General features: G+C 58.1%; 1 protein-coding gene across 7 annotated transcripts in view; it reads right to left on the bottom strand.

The window, feature by feature from the left end:
* Positions 1 to 1,850: 1,850 nt before the first annotated feature.
* Positions 1,851 to 26,167, bottom strand: part of Kdm4b (lysine demethylase 4B) — a 91,331-nt gene continuing 67,014 nt past the window's right edge. For 3 of the 7 annotated variants that reach the window (XM_036171412.1, XM_036171411.1, XM_036171413.1), the window contains 14 exons: positions 24,308 to 24,504; positions 19,750 to 19,851; positions 19,397 to 19,590; positions 13,908 to 14,296; positions 13,089 to 13,209; positions 11,307 to 11,485; positions 10,916 to 11,132; positions 9,599 to 9,675; positions 9,361 to 9,416; positions 9,053 to 9,161; positions 6,272 to 6,745; positions 6,072 to 6,191; positions 4,768 to 4,860; positions 1,851 to 3,946 (listed from right to left, as the gene is read on the bottom strand). In XM_036171412.1, coding sequence (XP_036027305.1) covers positions 3,764 to 3,946; positions 4,768 to 4,860; positions 6,072 to 6,191; positions 6,272 to 6,745; positions 9,053 to 9,161; positions 9,361 to 9,416; positions 9,599 to 9,675; positions 10,916 to 11,132; positions 11,307 to 11,485; positions 13,089 to 13,209; positions 13,908 to 14,296; positions 19,397 to 19,590; positions 19,750 to 19,851; positions 24,308 to 24,504 — 2,511 coding nt within the window. In that variant the 3' untranslated portion in view covers positions 1,851 to 3,763. The remainder of the gene's footprint in view (positions 3,947 to 4,767; positions 4,861 to 6,071; positions 6,192 to 6,271; positions 6,746 to 9,052; positions 9,162 to 9,360; positions 9,417 to 9,598; positions 9,676 to 10,915; positions 11,133 to 11,306; positions 11,486 to 13,088; positions 13,210 to 13,907; positions 14,297 to 19,396; positions 19,591 to 19,749; positions 19,852 to 24,307; positions 24,505 to 26,167) is intronic. The other 4 variants (XM_036171416.1, XM_036171414.1, XM_036171417.1 and 1 more) reach the window with 4 other exon arrangements.

Here is a 26,167-nt window from a genome sequence, read left to right as displayed (position 1 = left end):
GGGCACTTTGCCTGCTCCTTCCTCCTACAATCAGCAGGAAGCTGTGGATTACTAAACCTAACTGTCACTGTTCAACCCCCTGACCACGCCCCCAGCCCCTCACTGGGGATTCTAGGCGGGGCTCCACCCTGACCACGCCCCCAGCCCCTCACTGGGGATTCTGGGCGGGGCTCCACCCTGACCACGCCCCCAGCCCCTCACTGAGGATTCTAGGCGGGGCTCCACCCTGACCACGTCCCCAGCCTAATATCTATTTTAATTTTTTCTCCCATTACCTGTGGATAAGGCTTTCCTGGGAGAAGGTATGTTTGTTGAGGGTGCTGCTGGGCTAAGGGGCTGGGCTGGTTTGTTTGAAAGGATCTCAAACCTATGACAAGAGTCTTTATGGGAGACCCCCAGGGAGACATAAAAAAACAAAGCTGTGAGAAGACCAGTGTCCTGACTCATTCTATGTCAAGGATCCTAAATTGAGAAAATACCTCCATAAGACTGGGCTGTAGGGCATTTTCTTTTTCTTTCTTTTGTTTTGTTTTGTTTTTCTGGAGCTGAGGATCGAACCCAGGGCCTTGCACTTGCTAGACTACCACTGAGCTAAATCCCCAACCCGCATTTTCTTAATTAGTGATTGATGTGGGAGGCCCCAGTCCACTGTGGGTGGGGCCATCCCTGGGCTGCTGGTCCTGGGTTCTATAAGAAAGCAGGTTGAGCAAGCCACAGGGAGCAAGCCAGTCAGCAGCATCCTCCATGGCCTCTGCCTCAGCTCCTGCCTCCAGTTCCTGGATTATGAAGAGCAATGTGGAAGTGTAAACTGAATTAACCCTTCCCTCCCCCAAGTTGCTTGGGTTATGGTGTCTGATCACAGCAATAGAAACTTTGACTAACACCGAGACGGAAGCTAAAGCAATCATGTCACAAGCCAAGAGATTCAGGATTCCTGTAGGCTGAACATGGAGTCTTGTGTTGGGCACAGCCCTGTGGGCCCTCAACTTGGTCTTCAAGCTTCCAGCTTGCAAGGACTATCGCCTATCACCCAAGCCCCTGCTCTGCGACTCCAACTTCCAGCAGTCACAGAAATGAAGAAAATCAGCAGCAGGGAGGTATCTGGCTGCCCACGTGAACACTCAGGTCTCATCTAAGCAGCCAAAACTTGGGTTCCGTTTCTTGAGGATAACACTGGGCTGTGTGGGAACAAATTGGATGTGAGTTCTCCACTCTGCTCAGCTGTCAGCAGTGGGGGACATCTGTCATGACAGGAGCCCTCTGTAGCCATGAGGTCACTGCTTGGCTGCCAAGGCCCTGAGGCAGATCCCCTTGTGCCTGCTTTGGTGACGTCCCTGGGGTTCTCCACAGGCCTGGGCGGCTCAATGGCCAGCTTTTCAAAGAGATGTAGAGCAGTGTGGGAATGTGTGATGACAGAGAAGGAGACATAGCTTTTAAGGTTGTCCAGGAGGCTGTGAGCTGTGATCACTGGGGTTTAGAGCCAGGGCTGCACTCATCTGTGGAGCTTGCCTGGACAAGGATGGAGGCCATACCGTCTTTCCACCCTGAGCTCCCAGGTTAATGCAGGAATCATGCTCTCCAAACCCAAGAGCCTATGAGTGACAGGAACAGAGGGGATGGGGCAGGGGCAGGGGCAGGCAGGACCGGGTGGGCTTTGCTGAAGAAGGCAGGCATGGACTCAGTGTTCCTGGGCACCCCCTGGCTGCTGCAGGAAGAGATGGCTGCCAGGGCAGGGGCTGTGCAGCCGGTAGCTCAGGTCCAATCTAGGTTCAGCTTTCCAGGCCAGACAATCACACAGCAATCTAAGGTAGGGCCAATGGCTGCCACATGCAAATAAGTATCACAGTGGCCCATGTGCAAATAAAACTTTATTGACAAAAAAACAGGTCTAGGGCCAGATTTGGCCCAGGGCTGCAGGCCACAGTCTGAGCTCAGTAGGATGTGCCAGCCAGGGTCAGAGCTATTTAGATGTTCCCTCCTGGAACAGCACCCTACCTCCACAGGATCCTGGCCATGTCCCTGCCAAGGCTGCCTCCCCTTTTCTCTCCAGAGCTTTTGCCTGTCCCAAAGTCTATTTTATGCTTCAAAGAGGAATGGAAAACAAGGGTCATCTGCCCCACCTGGCTGTCTGCTGCTGACATCCCTTTGTGAGTACCCTCTGGGCTTCTACCCACAGCACTCCATGGCTCCCGCCCTCCTCTCCCTTGGGTCAAACCCAGGTCTGCCTTGCAGCCCACCAGCAGGCCCACCCTGCCCCCACTCCTCCCTCTGTGACTCTTGCTGGGCTCCCTCTGCTCGACCCCAGGACCTTTGCTCATCTGTGGCCCTAGCCAGCATGGGAGGCTGACAGAAGCTGGGCTGCTGACAAGCAAGGGGAGGCAGAGAGCCCTGGCATCTTGTGGGGACACACTGACTCAGCCCCAGGCCACTGGGGTACGATGGAGATGTCTTGGGGATGGTGTCCCACCTCCTGGCAGCCCCTACATCCAGACCAGGACAGGCTGTTCCCATCATCCTGGCAAAGGAGACCTCCATCCTGAGCCCATCTGGCCCTGGCCAGAAATGAGGGCACAGCCATGGCCAGGCGGGAACAGGAAGTGCTCAAGGGCTTTAATTGATACTGAACGAGAGGCCCGAGACGGAGGCAAAAATACCACACCCTTCATTTGGGGTGGGGAGGAAAGGGGGGCAAGGTTTTGTTGTTTTGTTTTGTTTTTTTTGCACAGAGTAAAACCCAGGCCTCTCTGTGAGGAGTGTGTGCAGGGCCTCAGCAGCCACTGCAGAGCCCACAGGGACGCAGCCCGAGACCTCCGTGGCCCAGCCTCTTCCTCTAGGCCCAAGTTGGGCCCTTTTTATTCTCTTTACAATATAAATAGAATTTCAAAGTACACATGGACACGGCGGCCACTGGGCACTCATGAGAGGCCCAGTCCCTCCAAGTACCCAGCAGGTCCCAGGCCAGGCTTGTCTTGTGCGGTCCTTTGTCACTTACAGATGAGGCGCTAGGGTGGCAGTGGCCTCTAAAGAGACAGCGCTAACCCACAGGCAGCACCACCAGTGCAGTCTGTGTCCCTGTCTCTTGACTCGCGCTGCAAGGGAAGGTGGCACCCGCTTCCCTGCCCTCAGCCGCAGAGGCTCCGTCACGGCTGAAGGCTCACGAACCCCAGGCCACAGCTGGGACTCAGCCACCTTGGAAGCCTGGCTCACCCCTGGGGACACCTGCCATCCCAGGCAGTGGAGGCAGAGTGAGGTGGACTGTGCCTGGGCGTGGGGGCAGCATGGGGAAGGGACTCTCACGCTCCTGCAGGGCCCACCTCCCCCAGCAGGAAGCAGAAGACACCACAAGCAGCCACCACACAGGTCACTGTGCACTGGGCTGTCGTCCTCCAGGGTGGCACCTATACAAAAGTACCTCTCCACCTGCTCAGCAGACAGACGACATCTGCAGGCAGCAAACAAGGGCGAAGCTTTTATCTCCTCGCATCTCAGCTGCGAGGAAAACGAGCTTGTCCGCAGTCAGTTTTTAAAGCCACAAATCTAGAAAACAGGTTGGGGCTGTGCCCCAGCGTCCTTGGCTGGCGTCTGTCACAGGGGGCTCTGGGATGCCCCGTAGCACCGTTAGGAGGAAAGCACAGCCAGGCCGGGTCCACGGAATCGCTGCAGTCCAGGGACACTGGCCCCTCTCCCTGAGTCCGGCCATGTTGGACCCTGCTGGTCCTGTTGCCCAGGTAGGTCCCGCAGTGGGGACAAGAGTGGGCAGCATCTAGAAGGGTGCCCCAGGTCGGCCCTGTGCCTGCAGCAGGCTCTCCATGAAGGCCAGGTATTCTGGGCTGTGCCCTGTGTCCTCCGTGGTGGTGGCCAGCATGGTGGCCACCCGTGGGCGCTTAGCAGCCTTCACATCCTCTCCAGAGAAGCTGGGCTCCTGCGGCGTGCCAGTGCTCAGTGACTACAGACATCAGAGATATGTTGTAGAATATTAATTTAAGATGTGCTACATTCATTTATGCTGTAGAATATGTTTACTGATACAAAGATGTATTGCATTCTTTTATATTACATTTAATTCAGTAAAGTTTTGTTACTCTGTTTGCCTAAAACACTTGATTTTTCTATTAAAGAGCTGAATGGCCAAGAGCTAGGCAGGAGGGAGACCTAGGTGGGGCTGCCAGGCAGAGAGGATAAATAGAAGAAATCTAGGCTTAAGAGAAGAGCGGGAAAAGGAGGAGAGGAGGACACCAGGATCCAGCCACCCAGCCACACAACCAGCCAAGGAGTAAGAAGGAAAGAAAGATATATAGAATAAGTAAAGGTAAAAAGCCCAGGGGCAAAATGTAAAGAGAAGCAGGATAATTTAAGCTAGAAAAGGTGGCTAGAAACAAGCCAAGCTAAGGCTAGGCATTCGTAAGAAAGAATAAGTTTCTGTGTATTTTTGGGGAGCTGGCTGGAGAGTCCCCAGAGAGCTATCAAAAACAAACACGAACAAAAAACAGCTACAGAGATGAGATGGATCAGGCTGTCGCCCCGGCAAAGCCCTCAGGACCACGCTTGTCACTGTACCGACTCACACCCAAGGTGTGGTCCCCACTTGTCCCTAGATCCACAGACTCTGCAAAGTAGACACCTGTCCCCTGGCTAAGCAGAGTCCAGGGTCGTGAGCCCTGATGACTGTGGTCAGTGCCAGGGCGTCACTTATGGCCAAGGAGGTGGGGACAGCCTGTGTGGGACTGCATCGTCCATGCCCCAGAGGGAGGTGCCCAGGATACTCACCAGCCGAGACCGCACCCTCTTGGGCAGCTCCTCTTCCAGGGTGAAGATGTCCCCACGCTTCACCGTCAGCTGAGACCCGTCCTCAAACTCCACCTGTAGCAACATGGGGTCTCAGCATGGGGCCCATACCTACCAAGAGCTCAGAGGGGGCAGACTCAGGCTTCCTAGGGTCACAGAGCCCTGGGGACAGCTGGCCAAGCCCGGGGCTGCCAAGATCCTGAGCGGGCCCTGGGTGGCAGATGGCCAACATGGGTAAAATGCGCCTCGGCAGCAGTGCTGTGGCCTCCAGGACCAGACGCCAGCTGTGACTGCAGAGGGCAGGGCACAGGAGGCTAAGGGGTCCCCAGGGTCCTCAAGACCTGCTTTCTTCAACCCAGAATGGCAGCTTGGCATGCCACCCCAAACAGACCCCCTCCTCCAGAAGTGATGTCTAAGGGAAGGGTCAGGCTGCTGGGCTGGGAGGTGGACACGGTGGGTGATCTGGCACCAGGCCACCTTCTCTGGTGACAGCAGTGAGGAACCCAAGTGAACAGTGGCCTAGGTCCCAGCCTGGCCTCCTGGGCTGGATGAAGTCAAGTGGTGGAGGCCATGGCTCCTCCGGTGCCTTTGAGGGGACACTGGAGCAGGGGGTGAGCCTGGACAGGCCTGCCAGGAAGCAGCTGGACTGCAGTGTGGTGCTGACAGTCCTGTACACCGAGAGTCAGGTTCACCAGGAGGGGAGTTCTGGAAGGTGCCTGCTGCCACCCATCTGTGCTATTCCAAAGGGCCGGCTGTGCCACCCCCCCAATATTCTGAACAGCTACAGCCCTCGGTCCAGGCTGTCTGCATGGGCTCACACAGGCTTCTGGAACTGTCTTGAGAGGAGTGTGATGGACAAGTGAATACAGCCATCCCCTGGCTATTGGGATCCAGGGTGGGGTAACCTGGCTGGCCTCCCACTTGGTGCCAGCATCTTGCTTGGACACACACTGTGCTGTGTGCCCAAGCTGCCTTGTCTCCAGGGGAGAAGGGATGGCTGGGCTGGACCTGCCCCTCTCCTCCCGTCTGCCCAGGTGGGAGCACAGCAGTGTTGCAGTTCTCTGTTGGTTGGCTCTGTGCTTCCTGCTGTTTTGAGACAAGGTGTGGCTGCACCATTCAGGCTGGCATCTCCACCCCAGGCTGCTCTGTGGGTAGCTCCCCGAGCCCAACCCCGGTGCGGCACGTCCGCAGCCCTGGCCTCCACGCCCTTAGCCTGTGTGAGCACTGGCATGGGGTAGGCTGGCAGAGGCTGAGTGTCTGCCAGAGGGCCGCTGCAGGCTGCTCACCTGGTAGATGAGGCTGGTGGCCGCGGAGATGAACCTGGCTCTATACAGGTTACCGTCTGTCCACCGCAGCTCCACCAGCTCGCCCTCGGGAGGCGGCCCTAGCCGCAAGCAGTCTCTGCTCTGCAGGAAGCAGACGGTGAGGTCCTGCCCGCCCGCCCGGGGTGCCCGCCAGCCCCCCCCCTCCCTGCCATGTCCCTCACAGTGATGCTCTCTGGATACAGGTTGTCGCTGTAGGAACCGTCGTCAAAGTTGACCTCGTAGAAGGTCTGCGCGGTGCTGCCAATGACACGACAGCGATAGTACAGCCCGTTCCTGTTCTTGGTGATGACGACCTGGCCCAGGGACACAGCGCGCAGGAGCTGACCCTGCGGGGCGGGGAATGGCACATGTGGGTGGAGTTTGGCCCAGGTGGGCGAGGCCAGGTGGGCAGGGCTAGCCCACAGGGACGGAGTCCCTCGTGTAGACAGGAATCTGGCCTCAGCACTCACCCCAGCGCCACCTGCTCTGTGCTTAAGGCAGGTAATGGACACTACATAGGGCCAGTCGTCAGGCTCCATGAGGACACCAGCTGCATGTGCGCAGGTCACATGGAAGGACGTGGAACAGTGCTCGTAGGAGCACTGGATGCAGGCGCCGGACACCTTCTTCATCCGCTTGCGGCAGTACACACACTTCTGCAGAGGATGGGGTGCAGGGTTACCAGCAAGGACAGGGAGGAACCTTCCAGAACAACCACAGGCCAGGACTGGGGCTTGATGGTACCTGAACCCAAACCACCTCTTCTCAGGCCTTCTCCCTGTAGCCCAGAGCTGGGTGTGTGTGGGTCTCCCAGCGCAGGGCCATCAGGGTTTTAAATTGTCAGGACTGGGCTGGAGAGATGGCTCAGAGGTTAGAGCACCGACTGCTCTTCCAAAGGTCCTGAGTTCAATTCCCAGCACCCACATGGTGGCTCACAACCATCTGTAATGAGAGCTGGTACCCTCTTCTGGCCTGCAGGGGTACATGCAAGCAGAACACTGTATACATAAAAAATAAGTTTTAAAAAATAAATCAAACAAATAGTCAGGACCAAGGAGAGGGCACATACAGGATTTGTAGTCAGCATGCCATACACCTGAGCCATAATGCTCTCATTAAAAGGCACCCAGTTGGCCGGGCGGTGGTGGCACACGCCTTTAATCCCAGCACTCGGGAGGCAGACCCAGACTAATCTTTGTGAGTTCGAGTCCAGCCTGGGCTACCAAGTGAGATCCAGGACAGCCAGGGCTACACAGAGAAACTGTGTCTCAAAAAAAAAGGCATCCAGCTGTAGCTTCTAGAGGGGTCTCTGAGGCTATCCACTGGGCCTGCTCAGGTGGCCCGCACCTGGGCTGGGACTTGGTGCCAGGCCCCTGGACTTGTGACCCTGTCACCAGCCAGCAGGGAGCCCAGGCTCTGGCTGTGAGCCACCCAGTCCCTGCAGGGCTCCCCAGCAGCCCTCCACCGGCGTGTCCTGGCGGCGGCCTGGGAAATGAACCAGGCAGACTGTACAAGTACAGGGCACTGTCCACGCCCTAACTGAGGGCCTGGCCTCCAGCCTGAGCACGCCAGCCACCCTCCCCACTAGTGTGGTGCTAGCAGAGGCTATGCTAAGGTCTGAGCTGAGCCATCTCCACTCCCGCACCCCCTGACTTCCAGATGTAGGAAGCCCCTGCCCCAGGCCCTGGACACAGGTAGCCATCTGCATCCAGGCCCCACTCAGCCCACACCCAGGGGCAGGAGAGGATGCTGGAGACAGGGATTGCAGCAAGACAGGCCTGGGGACACCGATGCTCTCCAGATGGCCATGGCAGTCCACTCTAGAGGTACACTGTACATGGGCAAGCAAACTTGGACCTCTGACCTCCCTCACAATCCTGCTACAGAGGTGTGTGTGTGTGTGTGTGTGTGTGTGTGTGTGTGTGTGTGTGTTCATTAATGAGCCAGAAGCAACATGGAGTGTCTTCACCAGATCCTAAGTGATCCAACTGGAACTGGGTCAAGGACGGGGCCAATAGTTTTCAAAGGAGGTGGATCCAAGCAGGTGCCCTGGTGCGGTCACGAGGGGAACCATCAAGACGGGGGTTCAGGATACACCGTGGACCTGCGTCCTGACAGTGGGGGAGGGCTGCATGCCAAGGGCGGCGATGGGAGACACAGGGAAGGGTTCCTCCGAGTTTCAGAGCAGTGTGACAACCCAGTGTGCCTGTGGCATGCATGCAGAGGCAGAATGTGTCCTGCATCTGACTCTACCGCCATCATTAGCATCACAGTGCTCTAAGATGCAGAGCCAGGCAGGTGAGCCTGGTCACTCAGCCATGTACAGAAAGAAAGGAAGAACCTGAGGAGGTGGCTCAGTGGGAAAGCACTTGTCCAACTGCAGGGCTGGGCTATGGCATGATGGGAGTCAGAGCTGGGAACCTGGGGAAGCTGAGCGGCCAGGTAGCTGGGCGTGCGTCTACACGGAAAGACCCCACCTCAAGCAGGATGGAGGGCAAGGACTCCACAGGTGCCCGCACACGTGTGCATACACACAGGGCACACTGCTGTGACATGGTGGAGGAAGATGAAGCTTGGGATGTCACTCTGAGGGGGGTCACAGCATAGGACAAGGCTCCTCTTCCTCAAGTCAGAGAAAGCAAGCACCATGGAGGGGCAGGCTGGGCAGAGAGGCAGGCTACAGCTGCTGCATGGCCTGGAGAGATGGCTCTCGTGCAGCATGAGCATGCTGAGCTCAGGCACTAACAGTACCGGAAGTGTCTGTAGCGAGCTGGGATACTTGGACCAGGGCTGCAGGGCTGCACCTGGGGGACTGTGCCCTGCACACTGCACAGAGCTCCCCACCCTGCTGCAGGGCTTTGGGTCTGGAGAAATGGCAGTCCTGGGCTGGGCTGGGCTGTCTTCCTAGGGTCTCTTAGTCCACCCCAGGGTTACGGTTGGTGGCCACAGCCTTGGGGACCTACCAGTTTCCACCGCTGCTCAGGGATGGCACTGACGTCCACAGGGTTGCGCTCAATCACATTCAGGAACCGTACCTCGGGGACTGCAATGGCGCAGACCACATGAATCCACCTGAGAGGTCAGGGCAGGGTCACAAGCGCACTGCTGAGGTTCCGAGGGGCCAGCCAGGCTGGGGGGTGGGAGGGTGGGCCGGGGAGGACATTCAGGACACTGCTCCCCTCATGGCGGATTCCCTGTCTCTCTCTCCAACCTCCAGAGAAGCTGGGCAGAGAGACAGGAGGGTGAGAGCTGGGCAGGGCAGAGCACACACCTGTGCTCCGTGGTCGTCTGCAGCGCTCCCCCACGGAGGTTGCACAGACAGCATTCCTGGGGGACAGAGCAACAGGGTGAAGTGCAGCCACCTTCACTACGTACCACCCCACCCAAGGGACACCCTAGGGATAGTGACTGTCAAGCCCCAGCCGCAGCACAGCTAAGATCAAGACCACCGGCCCATGGAGGCCTAGGACCTCCCAGGCTTTAGTCGCCACCCAGCACAGGTGAGTTACCGCAGTCCAGGCATGGGCCGCACACCGGGAGCATGTCCAGCCCTCCTTGGCCAGCTCAGGCCGGACACCGTAGCAACCTGGAAGACAGTAGAGTGCTTGGATCAGACCAAATCTGTCGCAGCCCCTCATCCACACCTGCAGCCCTCCCTCCACACCTGCAGCCCTCCCTCCACACCTGCAGCCCTCCACACCTGCAGCCCTCCCCACCTGCAGCTCCCCACACCTGAACCCTCCACACCTGCAGCTCCCACACCTGCAGCCTCCACACCTGCAGCTCCACACCTGCCCCTCCACAGCCTGCGCCCTCCACACCTGCACTCCCACACTGCAGCCTCCACACCTGCAGCCCCTCCACACCTGCAGCCCTCCAACACTGCAGCTCCCACACCTAGCCCTCCAACACTGCAGCCCCACTTGCAGCCCCACCTGCAGCTCCCCACACCTGCAGCCCTCCACACCTGCAGCCCTCCCTCCACACCTGCAGCCCTCCACACCTGTAGCTCCCTCACACCTGCAGCCCTCCACACCTGCAGCCCCACACCTGCAGCCCTCCACACCTGCAGCTCCCCACACCTGCAGCCCTCCACACCTGCAGCCCTCCACACCTGCAGCCCTCCCTCCACACCTGCAGCCCTCCACACCTGCAGCTCCCTCACACCTGCAGCCCTCCACACCTGCAGCTCCCCACACCTGCAGCCCTCCACACCTACAGCTCCCCACACCTGCAGCCTCACACCTGCAGCTCCCCACACCTGCAGCCCTCCACACCTGCAGCTCCCCACACCTGCAGCCCTCCACACCTGCAGCCCTCCACACCTGCAGCTCCCCACATCTGCAGCCCTCCACACCTGCAGCCCTCCCTCCACACCTGCACTCCCACACCTGCAGCCCTCCACACCTCAGCTCCCACACCTGCAGCCCTCCACCACCTGCAGCCTCCACACCTGCAGCTCCACACTGCAGCCCCACACCTGCAGCCCCCACACCGCACTCCCCACACCTGCAGCCCTCCACACCTGCAGCCCTCCACACCTGCAGCTCCCCACACCTGCAGCCCTCCACACCTGCAGCTCCTTCACATCTGCAGCCCTCCACACCTGCAGCTCCCCACATCTGCAGCTCCCCACATCTGCAGCCCTCCCTCCACACCTGCAGCTCTCCACACCTGCAGCCCTCCACACCTGCAGCTCCCTCACACTTGCTGTCCCTCACACCTGGACAGTGTCCCCCCTCCCCCAAACTCAAGATACCTTGGGTCCAGAAAGTGCCCTCCTGTCCCCAGAGCCCCTCCCACCCAGATGGCTGCAGAATACTCACTGGCGTGGACCTGCAGGCAGCAGTGAGCACAGGAAATGAGCGGGCTGGTACCATCCTCGCCGACATAGGAATTGGCAGGCAGTGGCTCCGTGTTCTCCCCACTCGAAGTGAAGCACATCTCGGGGATCAGTGGCCGTGTCCTCTGGCCACTCTTTGAGGGTGGCTGGACAGTACTGTCCCCTGGAGTGGCCGGGACCTCTCGCTCTGTCTGCACTGACTGCAGAGGCACGACCATCAGGAGGTGACAGTCCCACAGGAGGGCTGGCTGCAGCTCCCCCTCACCTATCCTCAGAGTCTGGGGTGTGGATAGCTGCTCTCCCTGGGGCTAGGGCTGCAGTGGACTGCATGGGACGGGTGGACCCCAGCTCAGCCTCAGTGGGGGCAGGCTCACCTGGCTGTAGGGGTAGAAGAGGGTACAGATGGCGCAGTAGGGCTCACTGAGGGCAGCTGCCGCATTGAACTTCCTCTCAGCTTGGAAACCGGCCGCCCTGTTCTTCCACTGCAGCGACAGCAGGGACTTCAAGGCCTCGGGGTCACTCACATCGTCCTCTCCTGAGAACAGGAAGGCTTCTGTGATGGGCGGAGGGACTTGAGTTGGAAAACAAGGCCCCTCGGCGGCACCACCCCACGGCTGCCCCCGTCTGCACGGCCCTGGCTGGTACTTGGTGGGCTGCATTCCTCGCATGGAGGGAGGGGCTGGTTTTCCTCCATGGGTCTCCTCGGAGCTTAACCCAAGGCCTGGACCAAACACGCCACCCTCAGACACAGGCTCTTGTCTGTGAAGCTGGCACAGTGTTGCCCAGCTGCCCGGGAGCTTCAGACACAGGCCTGCTGAGGCCTGGCCCACCTGTGCAGCAGCATGGCCCCATGGGCGAGAGGACAGAGGAAGTGTCAGGCAGCGCGCACTCCGTTCTCACTGCCTTACACCTTCCAGCCCTAGGAACTCCTCACACAGTCTGGGACACCCTGCCTAGTATCCAGCCTGCTCGGCCTGGGGAAGCCTCACACAGCCAAGGGCACCAGAGACCCCAAGACTGTGCCGTGTTTGGGCCCTGCCACCTGCCAAGAGACACTCAGGGTATGGAGTGGGGGAAATTTGCCAGCCCAGGACTCCCCAAGTGCCTTCTGGGAAGAACTCAGCTGGGAGGCAAGAGCCTGGGGCTTGGTCTCAACTGTTCCCCAGACTCCTGTCACTCCTGTGGTGAGGTTTTGGGGTCCTGGGTGCTTCCAGCACCATCCTGTGAGCACGGTAAGGCACTGGGTGGAAGAGCTGACAGCTCGCAGACTCCGCCAACAGCTGAAACCCACCAGGACCTGCACACAGGCACTGCTCCACCTGCCCTGCAAGCCAGCAGAGACCTCTGTACCCAAGGCTCGGCCGGCACCGGGGAGCCCTCCGTGGGGCCCTCCGTGGGGCTACCACCTGCACTCACCAGCCCCGCCCATCCACAGCCACACCCTAAGCTTGCATTTGGACCACACATCAGGGACAGACTCTAGATGCCCAGCTCTGCAAGCGCTGATAAAGCTCCTGTGCAGAACTGAGGGTGAAGACCTGGGCCAGGAGCTGCTGCCCATTGCCATGCCAACCACGGCCTGCATGCTGCGCCCTTCCACCACCACGGCCTGCACCCTGCGCCGTCACCACGGCCCACACCCTGAGCCCTCTGTCACCACGGCCCGCCCTCTGCGCCCTCTGCACAGGTGCTAGCACCGGCCTCAGCCAACTGTCAGGCTCTGTCCCCACCCCGCGCCCCCGGCTTCCCACTGAGACCCTGAGCTCTGCAGCCCACTGCTTGCATGGGGAGTGGAACTATCAATGGTACCAGCCCCGGTTGGAGATGGTTCTGATCTTGGCCCTCACTGGTCACATGACATTTGAGGTCCTGGGTCCTGGCAAGTGACTGGTTGGATGGTGGGGTGTGGTGGAGGCCCTGCAGGCAGCAAAAAACTGGGGTGGTTAAAGGTGCAGGAACATGGGCAGCTGGGTTTCTGCAGATGTGAAGGAGCAGAGAATTCTGTGGTGAGTTTCCCACAGCATGGTGCCGAGGGCGCCAGTGTTGGAGGCCCTGACTCCAAGGGGCTGGATGGGTGGACTCTGCACCTGTGGAGAGGGGCTGGCCTGGGCCCCACGCCAGTGGAGGAAGCAGCCTGGTGGCCGGGCCCTGCTCACCTTCATCACTTGAAGCCTCCTGTTTGACCACAGACAGTGGGGACCGTGTGGGTGGCCGACCCAAGGGATGACGACGGCTTTTCTTGATTTCCACCTTCAGCTTAGAGAAGGAGGATGGTGCCTGAAACACACAGTACTATGAATGCTGGAACATGTCACCTGCAGCACACACACATGTACTCACATCCTCTGTCATCCGCAGCATGTACACATGCACTCACATCCTCTGTCATCCGCAGCATGCACACGTGCACTCACATCCTCTGTCATCCGCAGCATGCACACGTGCACTCACATCCTGTCATCTGCAGCATGCACACGTGCACTCACATCCTCTGTCATCCGCAGCATGCACACGTGCACTCACATCCTATCCTGCCACCTGCAGCATGCACACATGCACTCACATCCTCTGTCATCCGCAGCATGTACACATGCACTCACATCCTCTGTCACCTGCAGCACGCACACGTGCACTCACATCCTCTGTCACCTGCAGCATGTACACATGCACTCACATCCTCTGTCACCTGCAGCACGCACACGTGCACTCACATCCTCTGTCATCCGCAGCATGCACACGTGCACTCACATCCTCTGTCATCTACAGCACACACAATGCACTCACATCCTCTGCCACCTGCAGCATGCACACGTGCACTCCTATCTTCTCATGTCACCCACAGCACACACACATGCACTCATATCCAGTGTCATCCACAACACACACACTGACTCCAGCTGCTACCCTGGCATCCAGATGCTACACAGAGCTGTGGGCAGAGCCACAAATGCACCTGGTGGCCATTAATCACCTACCTGTGCACTGCCGGCTTGGGCCTGGCCTTCGTCTTCCAGCCCCAGCTCCATGGGTGCCAGCTGTGGGTGGGCAGGGCGCTCCCTGTCCCCATCAGTGGTGTTGGTGTGAGGAAGCACATACAGCATGGGGATGATGGGCCTTGGCCGCACCTCTGCTTCCTCACCTGGTGCCCCAGGAGGCACCACATTGAGGGGTGCTGGTGGAGGACCCCCCTCTGAGGTCATGGGGCCCATTGTTGGAACCGGAGACTTGGGTGGGGGTGGTGGCCTCAGGACCTCCTCACTGGGTAACAGGGTTGGTGGGGCAGGCGGCAACAGGGGTGACAGGGGGCTGGGGGTCTTCTTCTTGCTCCGGGCCTTGGTTGGCCGGGGCTTGCCTCTGCCATCCTCTGAGGAAAGAAAGCATCATTCAGAAGCAAGTGGAAGCAGACAGAAGCAGGAGACTGTGGTCTGTGGCGAGGAGATCACAGCTGGCTGGGGACTCAGTATCCCCAAAGCTTGGGCAAGTTCAACATCCAAAAGTGCCCAACACTGGGCCATTGCACTAAAAGAGATTCCTGAGCCAGCAGTGGTGGCACATCCCAGCATTCGAGAGGCAGAGACAGGAATTCTGTGAGTTCGAGGCCAGCCTGGTCTACAGAGTGAGATCCAGGACAGGCTTCAAAGTTACAGAGAAACCTTGTCTCGAAAAACAAAACAAAACAAACAAAGAAACAAAGACAATCCTGAGCTAATGTAGTGCTCCAACCTGCCATACCAGCATTCAGGGTGTGGGGGAGGTGTATAAGGGCTGGCTAGCCTGGGCTCATAATATCCTGTCTTAAAAAAAAAGACAGAAAAAAAAAAAAATTAAAGCCGGGCGGTGGTGGCGCACGCCTTTAATCCCAGCACTCAGGAGGTAGAGCCAGGCAGATCTCTGTGAGTTCGAGGCCAGCCTGGGCTACAGAGTGAGATCCAGGAAAAGGCGCAAAGCTACACAGAGAAACCCTGTCTCAAAAAACAAAAACAAACAAACAAACAAAAAGACAGAAAGAAAAAGGAAGGAAGGAAGGAAAAAGGAAAGACAGACAGACAGGAAGGAAGGTGCTGGAGAGATGGCTCAGAGGTTAAGAGCACTGACTGCTCTTCCAGAGGTCCTGAGTTCAATTCCCAGCACCCACATGGTGGCTCACAACCATCTGTAATGAGATCTGGCGCCCTCTTCTGTGTACATAATAAATAAATAAATCTTAAAAAAAAAAGAAAGAAAAGAAAAGAAGGAAGAAAGAAGGAGCCTTTTGGAATAGGTCTGGGAGGGGAGCTGGGCTCTCAGGAAGTGGTTGTGAAGACACTCAGCTGTGCCAAGCTGTGGGTTCCCTCAGGCCAGCGCAGGTATGGGGAGGAGCAGACTTCCAGAGTCAATGCAGAGAGCATACCACACAGCTACCAGAGAGGGGCCCAGCAGCAAATGGGCCTGAGGACCTCCCGTGTGGTGGCCTCTGGGATGAGTGTTGGAGACAATTTCTGACAGGGACATGGAGAAGAGGGGCCGAAGGGACGTGTCTTTGGTGGTACTTTAGTTTGGTGCCACAGTGGCTGTACAGCACATCACTTAACCAGGGACGGGATGATCAGGCCTGGTCACTTGTACCATGATATCCAAGGGTGAAGATGTCACCTAAGGGTATTATGGGGCTACATCCTGCTGTGAGTGGCCTGGGTGCCACCTGTGTTTTAGGAGCCCTGGGCTGAGTGGCTTGTGGGTAACAGCTGTACCCTTGGCTTGGAACCTGGCATCTGCCCCATCCAGCCAGGCTGCTGATGGGAGAGGATGGGAAGGAAGCACACTGGAGTCAGGCATCTGGAGCAGGCCACCTTTGTGTGTCATGCCCTCACAGCTTCCAAGGACAAGGCTCACTAGCCCGGGTGACAGCTTGTACTTTGCTGGGTCTCCAGTGCATTCGAAGGATGGCACCACCACTCCCTAAGATACTTAGCCCCAATCTGCAGTGGGACATGAGTGCAAACAGGTAGGGTGTCCCCCAGCCCCAGGACAAGACCCCACTCACTCCTATACTGGAGCTGTTGTGGTCACCAAGGACCAGGATGAACCCCTACAGGATGTGTTGGGGTTCTTGGACCCAGGGAAGGAGGCTGAGTATGGCCTCAGGAATCTGCTCCTGTGACCACGGAAGCTGCTATGGAGTGACCACGGTGAACACGGCCCTTTCACAGCCCCTGATCCTGGACCACAGGGTCCTGCCCTGGTTTTCTTATGACCAACAATAGCTGGGGATGACTCGCCATCTCCAGGCTTGGTGTGGCCATGAGACAGCCTGGAGCCCTTAGCAGGAGAAGCCCAAGAAGGGGTTCCTCAAAGCTCACTGCCTTACCACAGACCCATAATGGCCACATCAGTGGGAACACACCTGCCTTGGGAGTCAAGGAGAGATGGACTGAGGGTCCCAGCCTGGTCCCACTGGAGTGTTGGGGTGGGAAGCCTGGTGGACAGTCCTTCAGGAGTGACCAGGAGCTATGGCCAGGTGCCCCAATGTGCCTGAGTTTGTCAGCCTGTCTGGCTCAGGGTCACAGGCTGTAGGAGGCTGAGGTAGACCACACATCTACAGGTGTGGGCTCTGCTCTAGCTCCTGAGGCTGGACACACCTGGAGGGCACAAGTGGTTCTGCCTCCTGGCTTGGCTGAGCCAGAATTGGCCTGTCATGGCCATGTGGAGGGCCACTGTGCCAGCTCTGACCCGTCATGGAATCAGGTCCAGCTGTGCTGCTGGGGAAGTCCATCATCCACCCGCCCCCCAGACAGGCTGTGGGACATGAGGACAGTGCCCAGCACCCTGTCCTGAAGGTTAGTCTGGCTCCCTCTGGCACACCTAACCACAGCCCTCTGAGCAGCAGAGGCCCTGCTGTGCCATAGCCACTGTGGCCATTTCCAGTCGCTCCGGTGACAGCCAGGGGAGAGGTGGGGTGTGGCTGTCCCAACAGGAGACAGAACAGCAGGTGCACAAAGAGCATTTAATTCAACTCTGCCTGTGTCCCTGATGGACCGGGGCAGGGAGATGACCTCCTGACCATTCATAAGACCCTTGCTACACTCTCTCATCACATAGTGTGGATATGGGGACATGAGCTGTCACCCACTTAGGCCACCCTGCCCTGCCAACAGCCTGGGGTCCCCGCTCTGCACATAAAGATCCCTCCAGGGACACATCATGTTCCAGAATACTTCTGAGAAGTCACCAAAAGACATAGATAATTTGGTGCTGAGGGTAGTCTGGTGTCTTCACAGGGCATGGGGCAGGCTTCCCTGGTGATAGAATGGCATGGGGCTGGCATTCCTCCCAGCCTTGGGCTCAGCCACTCCTGGATCTTATACTCTGACCAAATGTCAGTCACAGTCTGTGGACCTTTGATCCCTCACACGAGGGGACATGGCCCAGAGGCCCACATGCGTGCCCCATCTTCAGAACTTGGAACTGATGGGCGAGTGTGACCTTGCAAGGTGACAGCGGGTGCCCATGATGCACAGAGCTCTGGCTGAGGGACTCTTGGGAAGCCCTGGCACCCTCTTTCTTGACACCTATCAGAGAGGACATCCTAGGTGCCATGTGAGTCCCTGTCCAGCAGGAGACATGCCACACCTGCCTGCCTGTCACCATCCTTGGTGGCCCCAGTCTCTGCTGGAATGCCTTGGCAGATGCCAGGTAAGAACTGCTGCTCATGGCCAGGCGGTGGTGGTGCACGCCTTTAATCCCAGCATTCGGGAGGCAGAGCCAGGAGGATCTCTGCGAGTTCGAGGCCAGCCTGGGCTATAGAATGAGTTCCAGGAAAATGGTGCAAAGCTACACAGAGAAACCCTGTCTCAAAAAACAAACAAACAAACAAACAAACAAACAAACAAACACACACACACACACACACACACACACACACACAAAGAAGTGCCCGCTCACCACAGTAGAGGCAGCCCACCCCAGATGGAGGGCTACGGGAATGGCAGGCTGAGCTACATGGCCATGGTCTGGTGTGTCTCTTGTGGCCACCCCACTGACTACTGGGGTGCCATGGATGAGACCCAGTCACCTCCATCTGCTCCATCCACCTCCTGCCTAGCGCTTCCCCTTTCTGCTCTCTGAGGAGCAAGGCTTCAGATGCCAGTCGGACATGCTGACCGTCATCCACACATTCCACAGTAAAATGTTGCCTACCACAGGACAGACACTACTTCTACTTTACAGTGACTTAAGGTCAAGGAGAATCCTTAAGTCGGTGGTAGTGGAAGCCCCCAAGACAGCCACACCCTGCCCTGGGCTGGGGCCATGTCACCTCCCATAGCTGAAGGGACTCTTTGGAGAGGATGAAGCCAAGGATTCTGGGATCACCACAGGATCCTCGGAGGAAGCAGGATGAGAAGCAAAGAGATGGGGATGCCACTCTGCTGGGTGAGTCAAGGGGACCACCCTCTCCCTCACATTATACTCAGGAATGGGGGGGGACGACACACCTGATACCAGATCCACAGGGAATAGACACATACTTTAAGATACCAAGGTCCCATAACCAGTTGTATGGCTACAGGGGCTCATATGCAGTGGAAGGTGGGATCAGAGAGCCCAGGCTAGACCCTCAGCACACTGCCTACGACTTGTGGCTTCTGTGTGTATTTGTGGCTATTGGCATCACTCCAGCCCTCAGCTCCTGAGGATCCACATGTGACCATGACAATGACAGACGATCCAGAAGGACACGGGAATGTCACAGCGCCCCCACACCTGCAGCCTCCTGGCGGCTCCCGCTTCTGCAGTAGCTAGCTATTGGCATCACTCTCAGTGCAGGGCAGAGCGCAGGCAGGCCTTGTGCATGCCAGCAGGCACCTCACCACCTCACCCAACCATGATCAGGCATCCAGCTTGGAGCCCCTGGATCTGTGGCCATCAGTTTCTTCCTGTCAGCTTGAATTTCGCAGTATAGCCGGTTCTGACTGGTTCTTATTGTCTGGGTGGGAGCTGCGGGCCACCAGTGCCCTTGCTCGTGCCTGCAGCTCCTGAGTCTCTGCCCGCAGCCCCAGGGATCAGTTTGTGGTCACATTACATTGTGACCACCCTGATTTCCCTTGTTTGGCCTTTCTGGGCTGGAAGACCGTGTCATGGTGTGCTGTGGACAAGTCTCTGTAACTCTCCCCAGCAGCCAGTGGGAATCTGAGACGCTGTGTTGACATACACCGGTCCCTGGCCTCTCACCCCTGCCAGAAAGGCTACAGAGGGAAGCCCTTCCCTATCTCAGGGCAAGGCTGCAATTGAGTGGAAGCCAGCGGCAGGAATGAGGCACACAGTGCAGGTAGGAGGGCCGGGACACTCATTGCCAGACTGCATGCAGCTCAAGGTCCCCATGTGCACAGCACCACTGCCACCCTGGGCCATGGTGCGTCCAGGCCAGCAGGAGCAAGATAGCAAAGCAGGACCCAAGGGACCCAAACCCCATGCTGCAGGCACTGACCTTCCATGCATGCCCCGGCCTCGTGGCTCTGTGAAGGCGGCAGTTCCTCATCCTCATCCTCGTCCTCAGGAGTGGCCTCCTCCCGGGAACAGCCCCCAGCCTCGTCCAGAACAGCCACCCCAGCCGCCGCCTCCCCAGGAGACTTGGAGTCTTCAGGCTTGGACTTCTTGGGCTGGCTCCGTCTCCGGTGTGACCTGGAGGAGGGCACTGGTCAGGCAGGAGGGGAAACGGAGGACACTGAGGTAGTTCGGGGTGGGCAGGGAGGAGGGCCAGGGAGGAGCAGGGCTGGGGTGAAGCAGGTGATGGTGGCACGGGATGGGCAGGACGCTGTGGACACGAGGGAGGTCACTTACGCCGGCCCTGGCCTCCTGGTTGGCTCCCGCCTCCTCTCTAGACTCGGCCTCCTCTCCTCCTCAGCCTTTCTCCAGGGTCTGTTCTCCTTCACACTAATTTGTCTAGAACGTAAATTTCAGGGGTTTCCTCTGGCTCTGGGGACCTCTCTACAGCCCTTCACATGGGGCTCTTAGGGCCCATGCCCAGCCTGAGCACAGGGACGTGCCCCTAGTGACAGCAGGGATGGCCCCTGGTGCCACAAACCAGCTCCACTGCATGAGGGGGTGGGGGAGCATGTGCAATAGGGGCAGAGGCAGGACCTCCCCCACCAGCACCTAAAGCTGCTTTGACTGACAAGGGTGAAGGGCTTCCTGCAGATCTGTGTCCCTCAGGTCCCTAGCCCAGTAGCCCTTACCCATCACAGCCCCTCAGTGGCCCAGAGAGCTGGGAATGCCCAGCTCTGGGTGGTGGCCTCTAAGGTTCTGACCACGGCCTGCCCTCCTTTCCCTCACTCCTGAAACACCCCTGACCAGGGCAGGACCCCTCAATGAATGTGCAAGCCCCACAGAGATGACCAGCAGGCAAGCAGGTGGCATTCCGAGTAGGGTACAGGCAGAGGTGAGGTGTGCGTGTATATATACATATACGGTGGCTGCGGAAGGACAGGCTGGGGGACAGGCAGGAGTGAGGGGCAGGAAGCACTGACAGGGGAGAGAGAAGGGAGATTGGGGAGACTCCACCCCTTCTGCTCTGGGTGGGCAGCCCCAGCAAAGGGGTGACTTGGAAACACCGAGTCGGGGAGGAAGCATGGTGGCTCAGACCCTAACTGGTGCCCCCAGGGTCTAGGGCTGCTCCTGGTGGTTCCCAGCTCCAGATAGCAATCACAGCCTGCCACCAACTCACTGGGCCACAGCTTCCTGAGTGGCCCTGATTCAGTCACTGTCCTGACCCCACTGTGAGCTGATCCTGGAAGCCACCCCAGGGTGGCCCAGCCCTGCACAGCTGACTGGGACACTCAAGGTCTCACACCACATTATTTACAACTGAGCACAGCAGCCTGCCTGGTTCCCAGTCACAGTGCTCAAGGCTCCAGGAAACGGGACCTTAGCCCACCTGTGCCCCACACCAGAAAATAAGGGACTCAGGACTCGGGTGTGTATGCTGCACTCATCCAGAGCAGGGAGAGCCACTGTATGCCAAAGAATAGCCATGCTGTAGTATGACAAGCTGGGACCCAGTCTTGTGCCAACCGTCACACCCCACACTGACACCCTCCCAGAGACAAAGCCCGACCTCGATCTTTTCCACTGCCACCTGCCCCTACCAGGCCTAATACACACAGACATGGCCACCCTCCTGCAACAGCCCGTGTTCGTTAACATCCGTGTGACCCTGAGCTGGGGCAGTGCTGACTCTTGGGGTCTGCTTCAACCCCTCTTCTATTTGATGACTAATACTTCTTGGTATCTCCAGATGCTCTGCCCCTCTATGAACTCCTAAGTAGCTCGTCACTGGCTCCACGGTGGTGACCCTGCAGCAGCGTCCTCAGAAAGGAAGTGCACGGTGGTGCTGCAGGTCTGAAGCAGCTGTCCTTGCTGAGTCTAGCAGGCGGTCAGGCTGGGGGCCCTGCCTGCTGAGGCCAGGTGAGGGTCCACGGGTGTGTTCTACATCGCGGGTGACCATCGCCCTCCCCAGGACCAGGCTGCACACAGCCACTGCTGCATGTGTCTTTGCTTCTGAGAGCTCACTGGAGGCTGGACTCCTTCCTCTACCTCTGCTTGGCTTTCAGCACCTTCCTGCCGCCGCTGCCTGGTGCTCCCGCCTGGTGCTCTCCCCCGCAGCATCCTGGGCCAGCTGTGGTGGCTTTGGAATCTCCTTGAAGGCCGTGTGGGTCCCATCCTAGCCCCTGCCCTTGTTCTGAGCTGGCATTAGGGGACCACTGGAGGGTGTGTGAGGGCTTGCTGACGAGGCAGATGGAGGCAGAGGTGGGAGGCTTCATGGAGACCATGGTTATGATCAGAGCCACTAGATGGGACCTGTACTCAAGATGCCAGTCCTGTGCTATAAGATGAGTGGCGTGCCCAGGGAGTAGGCCTGGCTATGGGGGCTCAGGAAGGAGAGGCTAGGACTCCTCCACACCAGGGCTCCCACTGGCCTATGCAAGGCAAACAAGGCTCCAGCCTGGGGTCCTCAGAGTTCTGGCCCAGTCCAGTGTGCTCTAGAAGACCTCCTGCTGCCCGCTCAGGCACACCTCAGGGGATCAGCACATGGCTGAATTTCTTAGAAGTCAAGTGTTGGTATGTGAATGACAGAAATTCTTCTGAGAGAAAGCAGGTGTCCTGGGACTTGAGTGACGGGTGTGTCGAGGAAGCCTACAGACTTCGCTGAGAGGCATGGCACATTCAATAAAGGTGACAGCGGCAGATACATGGTGACTTGTGCCCACAAAGCAGCTAGACTGCCTGAAGACTCTAGCTGCCCTTAATTTGCTCCATTCCGGCCACTAAGGCAGATCTATGAGTTTAAAATAACCCCTGGAAAACTGAGGTACATTCTGGGGTTCAGGAGACATTCATGAAGCCCTGGCTGTGAGTGGTTCTGGACCAGCAGATGCCTTGAGGCATGGGCCGACTCTGGTGTTCAGGTCAGTAGGCTGGGGTGTCACATGAGAAGCACCAACACCTCCTGACCCCAACACGTACACAGCAGGCTAGGTTGGCTGAGGACTGTGGCATTGTCTCTTGGTGGTCACCCGCAAGAGTCAGCTCACCTGTTAAACTGTTGCAGGAGACAGGAGACTGGGAATGGGAGCTGAGGCCTGTGCTGAGGGAGCTCTGGGCAAACGTAGAGGGGCACAGAAGGGCGACCCTGATGTAGTGAGAGGGCTAAGCATACCACTGCTGGTCTAGTAGCACTCCCAGCAAGGGGCCTACTAGTCGGGAGTGTCTCATGTCTAGGGTTGCGACAGGGCACCGCACAGAGGGCAGAGAGGTCAGGGGTGCTCTCAGTACTCCCGACAACAGTAGCCCCAGGCCCTCGTGTGTCAGGGAGACCTGACGTGCTTCAGTTTCCCCAGGGGAGTCAAGCATGGGGACGAGGCACAGCTGGGAGAAGCTGGCACGAGCTCACCGCGATCTCAACACACATGCCATGGACCGTGGAGGTGGTCTCCCACAGAGACCTGGGGCTTCAGAAGAAACCAACAGCTCTGGCCTTGAACATCTTAACAGCTTTAAAGGAGATCATGTCCTTGGGAGCGGGCTTCATTTGCTATCCAACCACTGCCGCATTAGCACGGCCTCCGGAGAGATAGGATGGGATGCTGCTTGGGGAGGAAGCCCGTGAGAGGGTGGCTGGAGGCGAGAGGGTGGGAGGTGCCATGGGCCACTTCCTCTGGCCACAGGTCCCATCTCTGGATGGCCCTGGTGTTACTGTGGTTCTGGAATGGTGTCTGTTTAGCTGACCCATAAGCCCAAACACTGAAAACCAACCATCATAAAATCATCCCAAAATTCTGTAGGTGTACTCAGGCCCCACCACAGGCTGTCACCTGACTGCTAGGGGCTGCCAGAATCTGCTACAGAATGTTCTAGAACCACAAAGTGCTCTCCAAGAGAGGAGGACACAGAGCAGGAAGTGGGTGGGTAAGACTGCAGCACACACGGAGATGTCGAAGAGGGGAGGGGAGGCTTCAGACCACAGGTGACTGCCCCAGACAGCTGCCAAGGCCTGTCCGCAGAGCAGTACCCCACGACCTCGAACTCGCCAGGAATGGAAGGTGGCAAGTTACCCACATCACAGCCCATACAGGCTGCACCTGGTTCCAGAAGATGCCACGGATTCTGTAGCACTTGGAAGCCACCGGGATCCTAACGGCAGTGTCTGCAGGCCAAGGTGGCAGTTGTGTTCCTATGTAAGGTCTTGTCAACGGTGGTGGCTCCTGGGTGGCAGCCATAGACTGGCCTGCAGGGTGCAGAGTTCTTGGCCCCCCCCCCCCCCCCCCCCCCGGCCCTTCACAGGCACATAGCTGGTTCCATGCAGTCCCACCGCTGTGGCCCTACTTCAGCGCTAAGGGCTGTCCTTGGCCTATCAGAAGCTCATACCCCTAAAGCGCTGCCGGGGGCAAGGAGTAAGAGGACACCCTGGAGGGAGGGAGCGGGCCCAGCCACGCAGGCCCCCCTCTTAGACAGTGGAGCCAGGTACTCCCTAGGCCTGCTACCTGTACTGCAGACGCTACAGGCCAGCGCTCAAGGCTGTGGCAGCCCTGCCCAGGTCCCCAGTCAGAAGTGACCACGGGTGGCCACACTACTGTAAGAGGGGGCGGGGGCGGGGACAAACAGTAATCCTTAGGAGCAGGGCATCCGGTATGGGCTTTTGGCCACATGAATGCTTGCAGGGGACCTGCCAGCTCCCAGAGCTGCAAGGGTACCAAGATTATGTCAGCAGGGGAAGCAGCAGTGAGCTGTTCATTTGGATGCCCAGACACCTCCTGTTATAAAAGTGGAAATGAGAGACAGAGAAAAAGAAAGAGAAGAGGGTGAGGAGGAATGGGGAGGGCGCCGGGAGGTGGCCACTCACCTGCGCAAGAGCTTGGCCTTCAGGGAGGCACGGGAGGCGCTCCAGGAGCTCAGCTCAGGGCTGCTCAGGGCTGTGGGCCGAGTGTGGTCCAGCACAGTGAGGTCACGGCCCTGCTTCCACTGCTCATAGCGTTCGGGCTGCAGGATGCGCACAAACACATCCATGGAGATCTTGACCATGTCCTTGCGACATGTGCACTGTGGGGACACATACACAGGCACTGAGTCTCATGCAAGGCACCTGGCTCCCATACTGCAGACAACTTGGTACGAGGATGGACTGCTAGCCCAGCACCTTCGTGGCCCTCACCACACGCAGGCCAGACCAAGGAACCCCCCCGAGGGAATGCCCATCAGTGAGTGGATGCCCAGTCTTGCCCAGCAAGAAGCAAAGAGAAAGGTGGACACAGACCCTTTCCAGAGGGCAACATGGTCTTACAGATCAACCACCCAGGATCAGGCAGTCTGGGTGCCATCCTAACTGGCCCAGAAGACGCTAGACAGGATTGAACAGATCCAGAGCAAGGACTGGCAGATCCAGACAGTGACAGGGAGCAGTCAAGGCCTTGTGCTCACTCCCCAGGCTGAACACTTTTGGTCCAGTCTCCTCACCCAGCTTAGAGGATATAAGCCTCTCCACAACAAGCTGGGCCAGAGCAGAGCACTTGGCAGGGGAGCTGATACTCCTGGCTTTTCCTGAGGGGACTCTGGGCTGTGATGTTGCAGTTAGGGTGCTTTCTGACCCCATTCCACAACAGCTATGGTCATCTGGGGAAACAGAGGTGAGCATGACAAGCCCTTCCCAGTGTCCCCATCCTGCTGAACATGGCAAGGCTGGGCCTGGTACATGAGGAAATGTCCTGCAGCTCCCACCCCATTGCTTGGCGGTGAGGAGTAGGGGGCTTGGATCTGTCTGGGCCCAGCATGCTGAGCGAGATGGAGTATTTATGGCTGAGTGATTCCCAGCAAACTCGACTTTCTTAATAGGCATGTGCAGGATAGTGGCTATGCAGGGACTGGGCTGGTCAGTGGCGGCCGCTGATAGTGCCCAGGTTGCACATTCCTGGGCCTGGTCTCCCCAAGCCCCCATCAACTGCAGATTAAGGGATCAGTGCCAAGTGGCCCAGCCATTGCTTGCGATCAGTAATTAGCAAAAGCACCTGAGTGCTCCCACGGGGTCCACAGACACTGCCACAGCCAGCATGGGTTCCATGGCCAGAACAGGCTGGCCTTGCAGGAACAGTGGCCTTCACATAGCCCATGTGGGCTCTGCAGATCAGGCAAGGAGTGTGGGCCCAAAAGCAAATATGAAGGAGAGGAGCTGGGTCTGGGAGTGGAAGCATAGAGACCCGGAGGATGGAAGACAGTCACCTGGGGGAGGGGGGAGGGTGGCCTGAGGCTGAGCCACAGGGAGGGCCCACGCCGAATTCCAAGCGGCTGCCCAGGGCTCTGCATCTGGCCCTGGTATTTTAGCACATCAGCACAGGAGATGCAGACGGCTGTCCACAGAAGAGTCACTCTCTCCTGACGGACAGAGAGGTCCCTCTGTGCAGAGGGTCTGACTGGCCCTGACAGGCTGGAGACCGCTCAGGCCTGGGTGTCACCCAGTGAGGTACAGAGTAAAGTCATCCTGAGCCATGAAGAAGGGAAGCGGTGTGGGCTCTTGCGGAGAGGCAAGACAGAGGAGCAGTGAAGGTTTTCAGCTCTCAGCTAGTGCTCTGACCTCTTGGCTTTTAACTCTGCAATTGGCTCTGTGTTTCTTATTCAACAAGATGGTTACATCTACACCTAACCCACTCCAGAGCAAGGTGGGGCCTAGGACTCCATCATCTCCTAGAGACAGAAGTGACCTTAAGGCTCA

This window comes from Onychomys torridus, chromosome 21, assembly GCF_903995425.1.
Source record: "Onychomys torridus chromosome 21, mOncTor1.1, whole genome shotgun sequence".
Classification (NCBI taxonomy): domain Eukaryota; kingdom Metazoa; phylum Chordata; class Mammalia; order Rodentia; family Cricetidae; genus Onychomys; species Onychomys torridus.
This window is presented reverse-complemented; position numbering and strand designations above follow the sequence as displayed.